We start from the raw sequence: 17,498 nt of genomic DNA on the forward strand, positions 1-17,498 counted from the left end.
TGTATTTATATTTTTATTTTATTTTTGTCTCACTCGTCTTAAGAGTAAGGACACTGTATTTCACAACACATATTGTTTGCGTATGTGACAAATAAAACCTAAAATAAATCAATTCAACAGAAAAAAAGACAAAACATAATCGTAATGATGTTCCTCCCACAAACGTCTCATATTAATATTTACTTTATTTTGTCATCCAACACCTTCCTGCGTCTTTAAGATAAACAGCGAGCTCTTCCTCGTCAATTAGCCCTGATCAATTAGACCGAGGAGATAATATCATGGCTGACGTTGGGGGGTCTGCCTCAGGTGACCCCCCCACCCACTCTGCTGCTGCTGCTGCTGCTGCTGCTGCTGCCTCGGGGATCGTGGCCTGAGCCTGTTGTTATGCACCCATTAGCTGCAACAACAGGGAGGATAAACCTGCCACTCAGCTGCAGACTGAATTTAAACACATTCACACCAATTACGGCGGATTGTTTCTGCACGGCCCGAAGGGAAACAAGTCGGTCTGTGTGCGAGGGGAAGTTAACAACACCTCACATATATATCAGGCAAACTTGTTTGGAGTAAAAACACTAAGAAAATGTGTGTTAAAGTAAAAAAAAAAAAAGTTGTTCTGACTTGTTTAAACTTTAACAAGAGCTGACATCATTATTACAACCGTGGGAAATATTTACCTTGAGGTCCAACCACTACTTCTCCTACATAAGATAATATTTCAAAACATTCAGCACGAACAAAGCGCATGAATATATACACCTCTGGAACATGTTTCCTCTGAAGTGCTAAAAATGGATGGTGAGGTCAGGGTGATTGACCCTTCGGAGAAGAACCTCTTCCTTTTAAAATAGGGAAAATCTCTATTTATAAAACAGGACTCTTTGTCTGCTATAAATACCGTGAATTATCCTCAAGGTTTTGAAAGATTTTTACCTGATAAATCTGATGAAGCAACAGACGTTACAGCGTCCGTGGATAAATATATCAGAGCCTTTCAAAAATAAAATCTGATGTCATTGCTGTGTTATAGCTGCAGGATGGTTATTGAATCATGTTCAGCTGTGAAAATACACAAAATAAAGAGTCACCATTGTTCAACAGAGGTGTAGTGAATTTTAATGACCCCCTTCCATTAATCAGAAAAGACTAAATCACTCACAGACAGGATGTCCGGAGCATAAACCGTGCTCCCATGCTGCGAAAACAAGGCGCCATGTGTAACGCAGACACTGAGATTACCTCCACTCAGTCCGGGCCAGGAAGCCCGGGTCGCAGCCCTCCGCTACCCCGCTTCCAGGTGAGCAACTGGTGCCACCGGGAGCCCATTTAATGCCCCGTGTGGAAATGGGAAAAACTAACAGAGATAGTGCCATGTAACACTGGATGAACGGCAATGTTGTGATGAGTGGAAAAACAATTTGTTTTCATTATAAAATCACAGTAGAAGTGATAGAGCTTTTGATTTAGAAAGTAAAACATACTCTAAAGTAAATGAATAAGAAAGAAATTCAGTGTTTTCTGAAATGGAAAAGAATGTGAAATAACAAAATACAAGACATGATGTGTATATTTGCAAAATTTATTTCTCAAAAGTGCAAAAAAAAAGTATAAAAAACACCTTCAGTATATACATACATTTTAAAATAGTGACTGTACAATATTTATTATCACAAAATGCATTCATGTCCCTGCAAAGAGAGGAAGTTAAACCCAGTGTTTGAAATATTCTATGGCTTTTTTCTTACACAGATACAGTACAACAGTCTTCTCCATTTCAAAATCTCATGGGCTTAGTAGTGAAAAGTAAAATTAAAAAAATAAAAATTGTTCAAATTTAGCTACAGAGATTTGAGGTCAGATCATGTGTCCTTGCAGCAGGGTGACAGGCCGGCCGGGAGGTTAGGAGTTGTTGTAGCTACAGTAATACACAGCTGTGCTGGCGTCTGACAGCACCGATGATATGAGGCTTTCGGGTCCTTGCATGCCGGCCTCGTGTGGCCCGCCGTACGGCAAGCCTGTCATGTCCACACGTGCCGAGGAGGAGCTCAAATACTGCTCGAACTCGCTGCGGTCCACCTCGGACAGCAGCTCGGAGTGGTGCATCTGCTCCACGCTGTCTGCTGAGTGAGGGTGGGAGTCAGGAGGTGGGGAGAGCTGTCCTGCCCCGCCGGGGTGCCGTTTGGGGTGGCTGGGACTACAGTGCTGGGTGTAATACATGGCCAGGGGGTTGGGGCATCCCATGTAGGAAGGGGGCTGAGGTTGCTGCTCTGGAGCCGAGGCCGGGTGTCGGTGCAGGGCGTGGTTGCTGTGGTGGTTGGAGTGGGCGTCCTGGGGCTGGTACTCTGCGGCCTGAGAGTGATACGCGTACGCAGGCATCATGTGGCAGTCCTCTTGTGAGTGTGGAGGGAAGAACATGAGGTCTGACTCCACGGCGTCCAGAGGAGACGTGTCAGGCGTGGGGAGGCTGTAAGTTTCATAAGAGGGGCCCCCGAGAGCCTGAGCGTCTCGGTAGTGGCTGAGCGGCTGCGGAGGGAGCTGGTAGCCGTGCTCGTGGTAGCCCATACCGTCCACGGGCATGGACTGGCCCTGGTGGTCGGACACGCCGTGGACCAGAAAGCCAGAGTCCAGCCTCTTAATCCTCTTCACCTGCTTCCGCCGCCGGGGTCGGTACTTGTAGTTGGGGTGATCCTGCATGTGCTGAACCCGCAGCCGCTCGGCCTCCTCCACAAAGGGCTGCTTCTCTGTAACAGGAAGGGCTTTCCACGATTTCCCTGCAGGTCAAGAGGAGAGTGCACATCAATGATATGTCAGCAGATACTGTACCGCAGTCTGGTGATGCACACGAAAATAGCTTGTTGCCATTTTAGGGGGCAGGGACAGGTTTTTGAGGTGAACTAAGACACAGTGACTTTGAATGACATGGTAACATCACCTGCTGCCTAAACAACTGATTGAGAAATAACCATTCATAAATAGAATTTGACATAAAACATTAAACTAAAATAACTCCCTTCAGGGAAGCGCCTACAGAGCTTTAGAGCTCGGACCTCTCGCCTCAGAGACAGTTATTACCCTCAGGCGGTCAGACTACTGAACAGTAGCACTAAATGAATGCAGAGCTGTGGATTGTTTTATGGTTGTTTTTAGGTTGTTTTATAATTTTATTCTCAGGTATTGTCTTATTTATTGTAGTATTTATCAGCTGTACTATTTATAGATTTTAAGGGCTGAGAGAGAGACAGGGTAAAATGCATTTCATTGCATTTCACTGTACACTGTACTTTTAAATGCATATGACAAATAAACTTGAAACTTGAAATAACAAGTATATGTTTCATTTATGTTGCTATCGGATTTAATTCAAGATTCAAGATTCAAGATGTTTATTGTCACGCAGGTTGTACAGGTACAAACTTGTGAAATACTTTTTGCTGGGAAGCTCTATTAAAATAATAAGTTATATTACATTTACATTACAATTATAAAGAAGAAATACTTTGTACAAGGGCATATTAAGAATATATACATATAAATATTCATTTGTATGTATAAATGTAATTGTTTATGAAATTAACTCTGCTTATTTAATTAATGGGGCAGTAATATTTTTATAGGGGTCGGGGGGAATAATTTGTTTACACAATTATTTATTGGATTTTGTACAGAATACCAATAAAAATACTTTGAGCAAAAAAATAAATAAATAAATAAAAAATAAAGTCTAAAACTTATTTTTCAGTGTTTTTTTTTTGTCCTTTCCTTTTTATTTTTATTTGTATTTGTGTTTTTTGTTGTTGTATATGTTTCATTTAAAGACTTTGAGCAAAAAGAAATAATAATAAAAAGAAAGTCTAACATGACTTACCCAACATCTTGCTGAGCTCCGCGTTGTGCAGGTCCGGGTTTTGCTGCGCCAGCCTCTTGCGCTCATCCTTCGCCCAGACCATGAACGCATTCATGGGCCGTCGGATCCGCGGCTCGGTCTTGTTGTTGCGGTTCTGGTTGCCAGAGCCGGATCCGGATCCGGAGGCGCATTGCTCGGTCTTCACTTTGCTGTCTCCGAGAGGACTGAGAGGATCTCCCCACTGGCAGCGTCCCATTCCACCTCCAGGCATCATGACTGACGTCGTGCACCTTGCAGCCTGGCTCGTCTGATCGTCGCTGCTGTAACCCGCATCGGGACTACTCATCTCTGTCCAGCTGGGAGGCTTTTTAGAAGAGCAGCAACTACTGAGAACCAACAGACAGATGACAACAACTTTCTGGCTTTAAAGCTGGAAGAGAATGAGTCACATGCATGAGCCACTTGCAGGAGTCGTGTTGACTGAACTGTACTGGACTACTCAGCTCTAGATGTGAAGGCTGGTGGGATATAAAGTCACAGGCAGCCAATCACCATGTGGTGGGAGTGAACCACCACTACAAAGGTGTAACAAAGTTGGAGCAGCCCACTGAGACCCTCTAAGGAGAAACTCTGTGGGAGTTTAAAGATGCAAAACTTTTTTTTTTGTGATGTGTGTTTTTGCTTGAAATGCGTCTAATAAGAGCTCAGAAGCATAAAATAATGCTTAAGATTCATATTTAATTTTTTTGTTTTGTTTTTTTGTTATGTGTGTTTGTTTGTTTTTTGCTTTGTTTTTTTGTTTTTTTAACTCTACTCTTTCTTTTTGTCATTATTATTATTGTTATTTCTTATAATATAGTAGTATAAAAAATAAATAAATAAATAAAGATGCAAAACTGTAAATGATGACTTACAAATTTATTTCATTTTTTACTTGTTTGAAGCACTGAGACCCTCTAAGGAGAGTTTAAAGATGCAAAACCTTTTTTTTCTCCTTCTGTTAGACTCCATCTCTTCTCAAAATCATCCTCCATATTCCTTATTTTGTGAGTTCCCTTTTCCATAAGTTTTACTTCTTGAATTACACTTTTCCATTTTATAAAATCTGGGGGTTTAGTTTTTTTTACACCCTTTTGTTATTTGCTTCAGTGCTGTGATTCTGAGTATTCTAAATAAGTGACGTTCATCTTTACTGAGACCAAATGGAGGTTTCTCGAATGTTGAGGTTGTTTTCTCTATAGTGTACTTGATGGGTTTATCTGTAAGCTCATCTACTTAAAAGTTGGTTTATAGACTGTTGTAATTACAAACAGTGGATTGCATATATGAAAACAGCCTTAAAAAAAGGGAAAAAATAAAGTATAAAAAAAAAAATATATATATATATAGATGCACAACTGTAAATGATGACTTACAAATTTATTTCATAGCAACATTAAACACTAACATATAAACCCAGACTACTACAAAGGTGTAACAAAGTTGGAGCAGCCCGCCTCCCACCCTTGTCTGAAGCACTGAGACCCTCTAAGGAGAGACACTGTGAGAGTTTAAAGATTTTTTTTGTTATGTGTGTTTTTTTTTTGTTTGCTTTGTTGTTTTGTTTTTTTAAAGGGACTGTTTGTAACTTTTTAAGCGTATAAATGTACCGGGTCGGGATCCCATGCTCGCTTGCATATGCGCGCTTGCATATGCGCGCACGCAAATGCACGCTCGCCTGTGGCCGGAGTCACTGCTCCTCTGCCTGCTTGCCTTCACTCACACACACCGCGCGTGTTCTCGCTGTCTCGCTCCACCTCTAGACATGAACGCGCGCTCACTACACACTGCAGAAGAGTTAGTTTAGCTCTGAGAATATCTAGTGAATGTACAGAGGACGTTTGTGCAGAAATAAATGCTGCAGCTCCTCCAGACCAACAGAGGTTTCCCGTGTCTTGTGAAGTGACGGAGCTCCGCAGCGAGAAACGTTTTTGTCTCCGACCGGGTGCCGGTGTCTCCCTGCAGGCTCAGTCGGACACGATAACGTTTCTCTTCCTGCTTCACCGACCCGCTTTTACTGCTTCAGCCCCGGAGGCTGGAGCAGGAAAAGCCAACACTAGGATCAGCATTGATTCATGGAGAGACCTTCGTCTGGTCAGCTAACATTACTGCCAAGCAGGTGAAATATAGAGTGATATTGTAGTTTTAGCTGACACGTATCGCCTCACTGTTCTGAGCAATGCTCGTTCATGTCTATTTAGACCGAGCAAGTGCGAGCCCGACGCTGACTTTCATTGACTTAACGGTCAACGGTTTTGAATGTTGAGGTTGTTTTCTCTATAGTGTACTTGATGGGTTTGTCTGTAAGCTCATCTACTTAAAAGTTGGTTTATAGACTGTTGTAATTACAAACAGTGGATTGCATATATGAAAACAGCCTTGAAAAAAGGGAAAAAATACACTGAATGTGAATACATTTATAAGTGCAATATATCCTTGATGCAATATACACCACAAGTATAACTTTGTTGACATTTTATTTATTACATCTACTCTATCTATTTTACAAGTCCAATTACCTCTGTTTACATTACATCTATTTTTATATTTTATACCTCTAGTGTAACACTTCTGTTTATATTTATTTATTACATCTACTTTACCTGTTTTATTTGCTTCATAACTGTGTGTGTTTTACCTGTTATATGTTTTATCTGCTTCGTTTAGTCTTGTCAAGTATTTGTTTTAAAGTATTGACCAGAAGTGGCAACTGTGAATCTCATTGTATTTAATACGATAATGACAATAAAGCTTTCTATTCCATTCTAAGGAGAGACGGTGTGAGAATTTAAAGATGCAAAACTATAAATGATAAGAATATATGCTCATGTGCACAAAATATATTTAAATCAAAGCTTTAGTGCAAATGTTTTAAAAGTTGCCAACGTGCGTAATTTTACTAATACACTCACCCTTGTATTAGACTGACATTAAATGCTCAGACATCAATACACTTGATGGTCAGTCTGTGTATTGGGTTGGTGAACTGTGTTTAACAATCTTGAATATCAGGTTTTATGCATGGGGAGTTAATGGCTCCCTCATTCGCATCAATCGTCTCGATGGAGACTTTCTTCCTTTGATTGCAGCCTAATGAGACAAGCTGGACAAAAAGGTGTTAATTGAGGATTTAAGTGAAAGCTAAGCTTAAATAAGAAACCTTAAATAAACAGCCATTATAGTTGCGAAGTGATGAGGAGGCCTCTTTGACAGAACAAAAAAACTGTAAACTGTTGTGATACTGGTGCTCTTTTGTCTCAAATGTCAAAGTGGATACTCGACTGTTTACTCGACTAGCCGTCGGTCTGGGATGTTAATGATCCAAACAAACAGTTGATTGATGAAGTTGAAGGCGTAAAACACATTTATGAAGAGATAATGTCTGGAAAAAAAGCCCAAATATCGTATTTATTTTTACAGGAATTACATAATACAGCTACATAGTGGGAATAATGCCAAGTCTGCAATGACTCAAAATAAAACAGAATCAGAAAGTATTTTATTATTCTTATGTGGTCAGCTATTATATATCTTTCAACAACTCACACAAAGCTTTAAGGTGCATTTCACCTAAAACATCTGAATGTCTCAATCAAATTATTTTTACCTCATTAGATGCTCATTCACTTCATTGTCCTCCTTTATAACCTTTGTCTGAGTTTAAAAAGTAAAAAAAAAAAGTTGTACAAAGAATACAGTTTGAAAAAATATCCCTCTCTTTCACTTGACAACATGTAGTTTCACTATTTTTTTATTAATTTTTTTATTTAATTTAATTTTATTGTTTCCTTAAGAAAAATGAACACAACAACCTAAACCATAACAAACAAATGAATATGTACATATAATAACAGAGAAACTGTAAATTGAAAAACAACGTATACAAAAACATGGGAGGGAAAATATAAATAAATTACAATAAAATAAAAAATGAAATAAAATAAAAATAAATAATAAATAATAAATAATAAATAAATAAATAAATAAATAAATAAATACAAATGATAAAATAAAAATTAAATTAAATTATAATTCATTCAAAATAAAGTCGTGAAGTGAACCTTTTGGACTGCTTCACTTAGCAGCATTCATACTTCACAGAATATGTGTATATGACATCAGCCAGTTGTCAAATATAAACTCCATTAACTCTATATACACACGTGTGAGCTACAGAAATGTGTGAGAACGTGTTTCCTTGTTTTTGGAGCAGCTGTACCAGACCAGGACGGTGATACGGAGGGGGGGTAAAGGTTAAAGCAACCTGTTGCACCTCAAACATCCAGACTTGGAGTTTAGTTTACGCAGCAGAGAATGAAGTCCCTGTTTGTGGCCAGAAACCCAAACATCACCCACAGCCCGATGCTGGTCCTTATCAGAGCCGGCAGACCTCGACCTGTCAGCTCTTCTCGGACCGTTCCCATCTCGTGGTGGTTTACGGCCCCTGTGACGGAGCTGACAGAAATATGAGAGATGCTTATGCAACCTTTTCGTGCCCCCGTGTGCGCAGACACCAGCGGGGACTCCAGAGCACGCTGGGTGACCCTCTAGGGGCTGGTGGGAGTGTGTTTTGGATGGAAGGTCCAGCCAAGCACCGCATGGGACAGGATCTGGGCTATAATACTGTCATCGTCTATTTTACCGCTTATGACCTGATAAGGTTTTCCCCCTAAGAGAGTGGAGAAAGAGTGTGTGTGTGTGTTGACATGGGCGTGGGTATGAGTGTGGCCGCGCCACATCTCCCTCTCTCGCTGTGTGGGAGTGAAAAATCCTGGCTTTTGATGGGAGAAGTCATAAAGTCTGGAGTCGTAGCCACATTTCCTCTACAAGGTGAGGTTCAGAGTCAACCCAAAGGAGAGCAGGAGGTGGTGGGGGGGATATGGGGAGGTGACACGCCTCATCCCCCTCCTCCTCCTCCCGTCTATTCCTCCCCCTGTCCCTCCACCAAGTCCCCCACCCCGTGCCTGGGGAGTCTGGGGTTGGGTGGGGGCCAGGGCTCCCGACGCCAGCCTCTGGACTCTGCGCTCAGGGAGAGGTCACTTGGCTTGCTTACACAATGGCATTATCTCAGTTCCAGCCTCGGCTACTGCAGCGGTGAGCACTTCCTGTCCCTCTGCAAGCACTTCCTGTCCTTGGCGCAGCAGCACAAACTGTCCGCCTTCCGAGCGAGTTCAGAAACGCGGTTGAGCCGCTGGCCGCCAGTCTCGCTGTACAAATGTCTGTGGGTGGCTTTCTTGGGAATTGCACAATGTGTTTGCTGGCTCCTTTGTGCCGAGCTGCGAGGCAATGGTGTTAGTTTAAATCACAGGGACGGAAGGTATATATGTGTTAGCACTCTGCGCTGATCCCCTGAGCCGCTATAGAGCCGCGGAGGCCTGAGCTGGACAAAGCCACAGAAGGGCAAAGTGCTCAGAGTTTAAACAATACTCTGCTAATTAGCTGAAAATGTTCCAGCTTCAAATCTTCAAGGATGTTTAGTTGATTTATTGAGTAGTCAATTAACAGATGATTAATTTGCAATCCCTTTGATAATCAGTTAATCATTTAAGCCTTTCATCATGAACATTTTTCACAAATTGATGACATTTTCTACAATAGACAATGAATGTATTAACCATTTCCCATGCTTCCTGTGGGAAAAAGCACAATATAGAAATTTCATGGATTGCTGGTACAATGAAATGCTACATAATTGTGAAAATGTAATGTATGTATTGGACTCTTGTCTAATTTTTCAGTCACTGGTCTTTTTGGAATAAAACTGAAAACTTGAACCTGCATTATTGATTTTTTGGGCCACTTGGGAGCTGTGTAACAATCTGCAACAACAACATTTTCATCACCTTATACAGCTTATTTACACATCCAACAAACACAGAGATTGGAACATTAAAATGTATGTAAAATCATGTTTAAGTCCAATATTCACTCAACTTTTAGCTCTGTTTTTGGTCTCCACCAACTCCTGAGGGAAAACATCTGTCTCTTTAACTGCTTAATATACTCCACTATGTTCACCAGCTAGTTACCAAGTGTGTCTGCTGTTTGGTGATGATGAGCAGGTAGTGTGTTTATCAGAGGTTTTTCCTGAAAACAGCTGAATTCAACTGGAAATGACACTGATAAGCGCGGTGAATCAAAACAAAAAAGTTGTGGGCCCAAAAATCAAAACGATGAGCTTAAAGACACTAAAACGCTCCTAAATGTAGAGTTGGATGATAACTCTCTGTAGGTTCATTGCTACTAGCGACCTCTTTCACATTTCACATTTCACATTGTCCATTGTACATATAAAAATATTGATTATTGCAGCTTTAAAAAATATGTGTTCTCCATACTTTTAATGCAGTTTGGCAATTCAACAATGTATTCAACGTATCCTCATACAACGATTCATATGATATCTTATGAAAATTTCTTCAATATTTTGAGCGTTTTCCTACGAATTTCCAGCAACACGTGTCAATTTCCTCTCGTAACATGTATACAGTTGAAAATAAACTTCTGTCTTCACAGGAAACAACTTGGTTAGGTTTAGGAAAAGGTTGTTTGGGTTAAAATAACACCAAAAGTGGCATTACTTAAGTACAGAGGTTACGTCATGAATAAATCAATGTTGACTTCTGGTTTTACACGGGATACAAGCACCGGTGTCCTGGGCAAAAGTCCAGTGTTTTTGACCCACCCATCCAGCCCGACCTTCTCTCTACGCGGCGTTTGTTGCGTATGCTTCCTGGTTCATGATTACGTGGATTACATACAAATTGATTTTGTGGGATATACTGTATACAAATTACAGTGCATTACTTTTTTGTAGGTAACGGTGTATGAGAACAGCCTGAACATGAAAAAAGTCTATTTGTTCCAATTTATCTGTCTAAACTAAAGGGGGTTGGTGTTATTGGTTTATTCGAACATATTATTCATAAATGTAACTATAGTAAAAATAGTTGCAGCCCTACATCAAACCCAGGTTTTAGTTCCTTTGTCATGTGTATTGTAATGAATTGAATTGAATTGTAAGCCATACAGTCAGCGTGTAGACATCTGTCATTATCAATGGTGAGATAGTGATTGTTTAGATTATCTGATTAGACTACTACTTCCTCTAACACCTGCTCTGGAGAGAGAGCCGGAGGTGTTTCGGGACGGGGGAGGGGAGAGAATGAAGAGGTTAAAGAGGAGCACACATAACAGGTGTGCAGGAGAGAAACGTCTAGATTGAATCTGTAAATAGAAATCACACCTTAACACTAATAATGTCACTCAGGAATTTTAAATGAGTTTCAATTCTGCTGTCAGCTGTCTGTCAAAGAGGGAATAAGTCAAGGTAAAGTGTACCGTCTGACTTATTTTCGTTTGGTGTTTGATCTTTAGTAACCTGAAAATCACCCTGTGAGGGTGATTGCAGATATGAGAGATCATACACAGGTTAAGGTGGTTACATTATGCTCATAAAAGGATGTGAGAGTCTACGTTTGATCATGTTTTTTCCACGGGTCCCTCTTTTGGTCACAGAAATTGGGGACTTGAAATTCTGGCAAAAGAACAAGACAGAAACTGATCACGCTGCCGCCTACAGCTCTCGCTCACATGCACACATAGATGTCTTTATGTGTTAGTGGTCGTGCAGTCTTCCCCCTCCCTCAGGGGATTGCTGGGAAAGTTTCCTCGCCCTGCAGAAAGGGTAAGCGCTGCTGGGATGTTGTCTGCCTCAGACGAGCGGGGACACGGAGGAAACCGTCTCCACTCTCGTCTCATTGTTCTGGAGGCGTTAATCTGTCGGGGATCTGCTGGGAATCAGGTGGGAATCTACTCGGCCCTGTCGTGTTTATTGGCCAGCTCGCTCTGCTTGGAGCAAAGAGGACAGCTTGATACCTTCACCCTGCTGTACCCCTCCGCAGCACCATCCGGCCCCCGCCGCATGAAGATGCTCCGACGATAAAACTATTTCTTGTTTGTCTCTGCTGCTCAGTTTTGGAGATGAGCACATCCGCCTTATCTCCTCGTCTCGCCCTCATTCTCCGTCTGTTTAAACCTCTGGTCCAAGACAAATCTTAAATATGCCTTTAGTCATGCTAACATGAGGATGTTTGGAAACTTTTTCACGACAAGTTGTGGTGACCTCGGGGTTTGGGCGCTGCCAGAGGTCAGCCAACAATAAAGCGGAAGCAACATGTAAAATAATCAAAGTCTCTTTCCTGAGAACATCCATAGTGCTGCAGTTTCACTCAGGCGGTTTGGAGGATACAGAAAAATGATCATGTCAAGGATATCGTGTGAGGCTTTGAATCAGTGGTATTAAACGTGAGAAAAGGCCTAAGTGAATGTAGCGTATGGGAGGAAATGAATATACACATTTCTAAAAAATAAAAAAGTATATAGAAGAATATAATTATTTGAAGTCGACCGCTCATTTATAGAGAACCGATTAGGAACCAAGTTTTGTCAACCAAAGTCGAAGCTGCTAAGTTCATTTTAGTACCATAAATCATGTTTTATGATAAAATATAGCCAGGCTAGCTGTTTCCAATTGTTTCCAGTCTTTATGCTACAGTAAGATAAGCTAACTGTCTAAAGGCTGTAGTAGTTTCACATTTATCTTACAGACATGAGGGTGGTATCGAACTTAAAGACAGAAAGAGTATTTCCAAAAATGTCGAACAATGGCTTTAACCAAGCCAACAGATTAGATCCGTTTCTTTATATATATTTATGTATATAGCCGATACAACTCTTCCTGATTGCACGAAAAGGCGTATGAATGAAACAATAATGCGCAAGGCGTTTAGCGTGCAATAAGAACCCCTTTCATGATTTCCGTGTGTCATTTGGATGCCATGTAGTCTGTACTGACTGCAATGTAAACGAGTCCGCATAAATATGTTACACTCAGAGCTAGTGGCGTATAATAAAAAGTGAGAAAAAACGCTTATGGCAACTTTTAACCAGGACACCGGTGTTCGGGACCGCATACTGCATTAAGCATAAAAAATATGCTCAGATCATAACATGGCAAACTGCAGCACAACAGGCAACAACAGCTGTCAGTGTGTCAGTGTGCTGATTTGACTATGACTTGCCCCAAAACTGCATGTGATTATCATAAAGTGGGCATGTCTGTAAAGGGGAGACTCGTGGGTACCCAGAGAACCCATTTTCATTCACATATCTTGAGATCAGAGGTCAAGGGAAATGAAAATGGCCATGCCAGTTTTTCCTCGCCAAAATGTAGCGTACATTTGGAGCGTTATTTAGACTCCTTTGCAACAAGATAGTATGACATGGTTGGTACAAATGGATTCCTTAGGTTTTCTAGTTTCATATGATGTCAGTATCTTCACTCTAGCTTTAATTTTATTTTCTATTTTTAACTACGGACGTTACCGTAGCTTTGTTGTGTGGCGTTCAAATGACACATGAAAAGCCTAATATATGTCCTCATGACACGTTGAATTTCCTTGTAATGTCGTGGTATTTATACGCCTTCCTGTGAGACCGGGTTGGCCAAGTAGAGTAGGTCGAAGGTCAACCAGGAAGTCAGTCTGTAAACTGACTGATGGATGTTTACAATTGAAATTTTAGGTAATAATTTTACTATTCACTTTTATTTTAAACAAGATAACCTGGGGATTTGTTTGTTTGAAATCAGTAATTCATCTGGAGTGTACTATGTTATTATAACCGATAGAAACAATAACCACCCTTTAAAAATAAGATCCAAGTTGTAATGAACCTTTAACTCCGGTGTATACTTAAACTAAGCCAGCCCCTTTGCTCTCAGGGTGACTTTCCCTCATTTGTAACTGCTCCACTTCTTTATTCCGACACCACAGGGAGAAACAGGTCTATTAATAGAGCGTCTTGATTGACTGATGAATCACCATTAGTAAGCGGGGGAAAGGGAAAACCCAGGTTTCCTCAGTGAAACGAACAGGGAGGTCAACCACACGGGAGAGCAGACTCTTTCATCTCCTCACTTATACTGGCCCGACCCGAATCCTCCCCGCCGCTGACCGCCACATTGTCCTGACGGGGGCTAATCGAGGCCCAGTGTTTATCATTTTTATGACTTTATCCATGAAGACAGAGGTACGGTGGGCTTCCTGTTCTCCGGGTTCCTTGACGGGCCCAGTCGCATTATTAGGGTCAACCTCAGCTCCCATCTCGCCACGCCATTGTTCCTACTGGTGCTATGACCATTCCCAAACTGATAAGACTTGTCTATTTTGGGTCTTTCTTTTCTTTTTGTCCTTGACACATGAGTATGAGCCTGAAATAACTTTTTTAAGAGAGAACAAAACATGCATACGAATACTTGCAAACATTAAAAACATCAGAAAATGAACTGCAGCTACATAATAAACCATTTCATAATTACTTTTTTACCATCAAAGTGATGAAAGTATACTCCTATACAATAACTTATGTGCCACACAATTCCCGCTCTTGCTTTGTGTGGCAAAATAAGGAATTGCTTCACAAGTATTGCCGAGAAAACAAATGATAGATTATGTCCAAGCGGCATTATTGTTTTCCTGACAGCCACATAAATACTGCTCTGTGCAACTTGACCCGCCTTTGACCCCTCCACCCAAAGAAGTCCCTCAATCCATCTCATCTGTTTTGCAGCAACATGATGCACCACTAAAATTGTGATGAAACGAGTTAATTACTGATCGAACTCTTCAGACAAGCTTTTTTGGAGATGAGGGAAGAGACAGTGAAGCCTTTGTATATGACAATCAGGGTGTGAATTGATCCCTCGGTCGCTCAAACACTCCGAATCCTTTCATGTGTGGCCTTTGCCTTGTCGAGGCGCTAAAGCGTAGAACAAAAAAAAAAAACGCAGATACCCCCGAGGGTGCTAACAGGACGCCATGTCGGCCCACGGCGACCAATGTCGATCAATAACAGCGTGTGTGATCAGTGGCATCGCACCTAGCAAGAATCTGGATCAATAGAGGCGAGTAAAGGAGCTGCAGAGACAGAAGATAAGAGAGAAGATCACAGAGCTGTGGTGGAAATAAAATCATAAGACTCGGTTAATATGGGGCTTTTTATAGTTTCTCATAGTGAAATAATGCGCCGTCATTTCTGGAGATTACAGAACAAATACTCCAAAACTCAAAGCTGGAACTTCCTCATAAACACAGCAACTTCTCCTTTAATGGATTGCGGTTTAAAGCTCCTTAAAACTGTTTTCCCACATCAACTCTGGTCTTTTACACTATTTATGATGCAACACTTTTGTATAATCATTGCAAAGTTAACTGCACAATCAGTGCAAAGTCTTTATTAGTCACATTAGAGACTACGGTGCTCTGCAGACGCTGTTGTCCTTTATTGTGCTAAAGTGAGAGAAATGGCTGAGGAATGTGTTGTTTTCACACAGCTGTGGTTTTATGGAGGAAATGCACTGTGTGTGTGTGTGAGGGCTTCCTCCCTACGTTGTTCCCTTTACACTAACGCTGTATAGAAACAAGCAGCACTGATAGGAAGAACCACCTTTTAATCACATTCACACATTATTTTCTACCAAATTTTCTCGCTCAAGAACTCAAATTAGTGTCCCGTCAAACTAACTAAATTCGCAGATGGATTGGTGTCAAGTTAACGACACTCTGGGGTGGAATAAAAAAAAAAATATATCAACCTCAGGCGTGAAAATTTTACTTTCACCTTTTTTTTGTAATTTCCTATTTGGGAGCAAAGTGAGAGCTGACATTAACATGTTCCAAGAAACACATCGTTAAGACGAAACAACGGGTGTTTTAACTACAATGAGCCACAGTGAAATGTATACGCCGCGAGAGCATTTTATCAATACATTATCTCACATATCTGGCCTATCTTACACTTCAAGGAGTTCCTGTGTTTGACTAAACCTCTCAGTGTCTGAGTTCACCTGATGGAGATTATCTCCTCGGTTCATTTACACACAATGGTCCGGATCATCAATATCTACTCACTCCCCACCTGAGGTTGGACTGCACCAAAGCCCAGCCTGCAGCCTCAGTTTAAAGGAATGCATTTTATTAAATAAATATTCACTTTATTGCCATGATGAGAAGATTGATACCACTGAAATATGAAGCTATTATCTAGTCAAGCTAGTCTGTATCTTGTTTCTCGATATGTTTTCGTCACATAAAACCTAAAATTGTAATTTTTTACATTTCTGTTTTTGAATTGATTAAACAAACTAGATGTATCGTGGTTATTATTAAGCTTAAGAAGACAAAAAAAGTGATGATAGGTGTATTTTTTTTAATCTTTGGACAGAGCCAAGCTCACTGTTTCCCTTTGTGGTATCAATCTCTTCATCTAACTCTCAGCAGGAAAGCAAAATAATGCCCAAAACCTCCCAAAATGTCTAACTATTCCATTAAAGCATGTGAAGAATACATAATTACTCATGCTTAAATTAATATATGGCATGATACAATTGCAATTTTTCCTTCCAATCACATTTTAGCAATCAGTGTCAGCTGATCAGCATCCCTCCTGTGAATACTCCTATATGATAACATGGGAAAAGCTCATATCAGGAAACTCGGTGGGGGAAAGTCCCTCCTGATATCATCACGTTACTGCATCCAGACAAAAGCCTGCGACTACCTATAGCCTACTGACATGCTGCAGTGTGTGAAACAATGGAGACCCAAGAGGACGCTATCCGCAGCTGAAAAATGGCATCCATGGATATTCTGATCAATGCCCGTATGGTGCGGACTTTGAACTTTGCAGTAATTGTTGCATTCTGTGCAGCGACAGGTTCGGCTCTTTTGGCTCGACACCATCCAAAACATGTGTTATCGCTGCAGGCTGTGGAGCATGGGGCCTTATCAGATGGCCTTGTGGCCTTACAATAACACAGGCTCTATCGTGCCTTAGCAGACTCGTATCTGGCAGCGATGTCATAGAACAACAATAAATACAACCTGTAAGTGATGCACATAATGTTACTCAAGATGCTCCGATAAGCATTTATTCAATTTGAAGTGACATATTGAAAAAATGCACCAAACTGAGGGAGATTTTAGGCAAAAGAGTATAATACTGTGTAATGATGGCGAATCCAAACCCAAGAATGATGTCATTCTTTAAGGATATTCATGAAAAGAAATCAAAATTACATCAGCATTACATCAACTCAAGCATGATTCTGCACATTTTTACCACAAACCAGGCTTCACAGCCTCATGCGATTTCCTCCCGCTGTATTATAAGGCACAGATTTACAGAGTAAATCAAAGCAGACAATTTCCTCAGCTCAGAGGAAAACCCCTCGGAGGAGAATGAGTTGATAAAGTCCCAATGTGCCCACGGCTTCCTCTCAGATAAATAAATACATAAATAAAAACACGCCCGGCCACTTCAGATTTATTGTTCCTCTGTAGGCTGTGAAGTAGAGGCTATATTGTTTATAATAAATAAGCCCATTAGCAGATTTGGCCCAGGTGGGTGACATGGCCTCTGTGATATCCCCTTCACCCCCCTGCAGGCACCTAGACCCCAGCGGGGCCACAATACTTCCATTTAAGGCAGTGATGGCCAAGGAAAAAGGGGACTACAGAGGTTAGTGTTGGTCTGACTGGGCTGAGACTGT

General features: G+C 41.0%; 1 protein-coding gene across 1 annotated transcript; it reads right to left on the reverse strand.

Annotated features, from left to right (window-relative positions):
• Positions 1-1,568: 1,568 nt before the first annotated feature.
• sox17 (SRY-box transcription factor 17) lies at positions 1,569-4,347 on the reverse strand. Its single transcript, XM_074621950.1, has 2 exons — positions 3,869-4,347; positions 1,569-2,774 (listed from the first exon to the last, which is right to left on the reverse strand). Exons 1-2 carry the CDS (start codon positions 4,191-4,193, stop codon positions 1,903-1,905), a joined length of 1,197 nt encoding a protein of 398 aa, XP_074478051.1. The 5' UTR covers positions 4,194-4,347; the 3' UTR covers positions 1,569-1,902.
• Between the last annotated feature and the right edge of the window lie 13,151 nt (positions 4,348-17,498).

Source organism: Sebastes fasciatus, chromosome 21 (assembly GCF_043250625.1).
Source record: "Sebastes fasciatus isolate fSebFas1 chromosome 21, fSebFas1.pri, whole genome shotgun sequence".
Lineage (NCBI taxonomy): Eukaryota > Metazoa > Chordata > Actinopteri > Perciformes > Sebastidae > Sebastes > Sebastes fasciatus.

Bases quoted from the DNA above. Each gene is read 5' to 3' on its own strand.
- sox17 (XM_074621950.1), bottom strand. From the start codon at position 4,193: ATGAGTAGTCCCGATGCGGGTTACAGCAGCGACGATCAGACGAGCCAG. The intron at 2,775-3,868 runs GTAAGTCATGTT...CTTGACCTGCAG, and splicing joins GGAGCTCAGCAAGATGTTGG to GGAAATCGTGGAAAGCCCTT.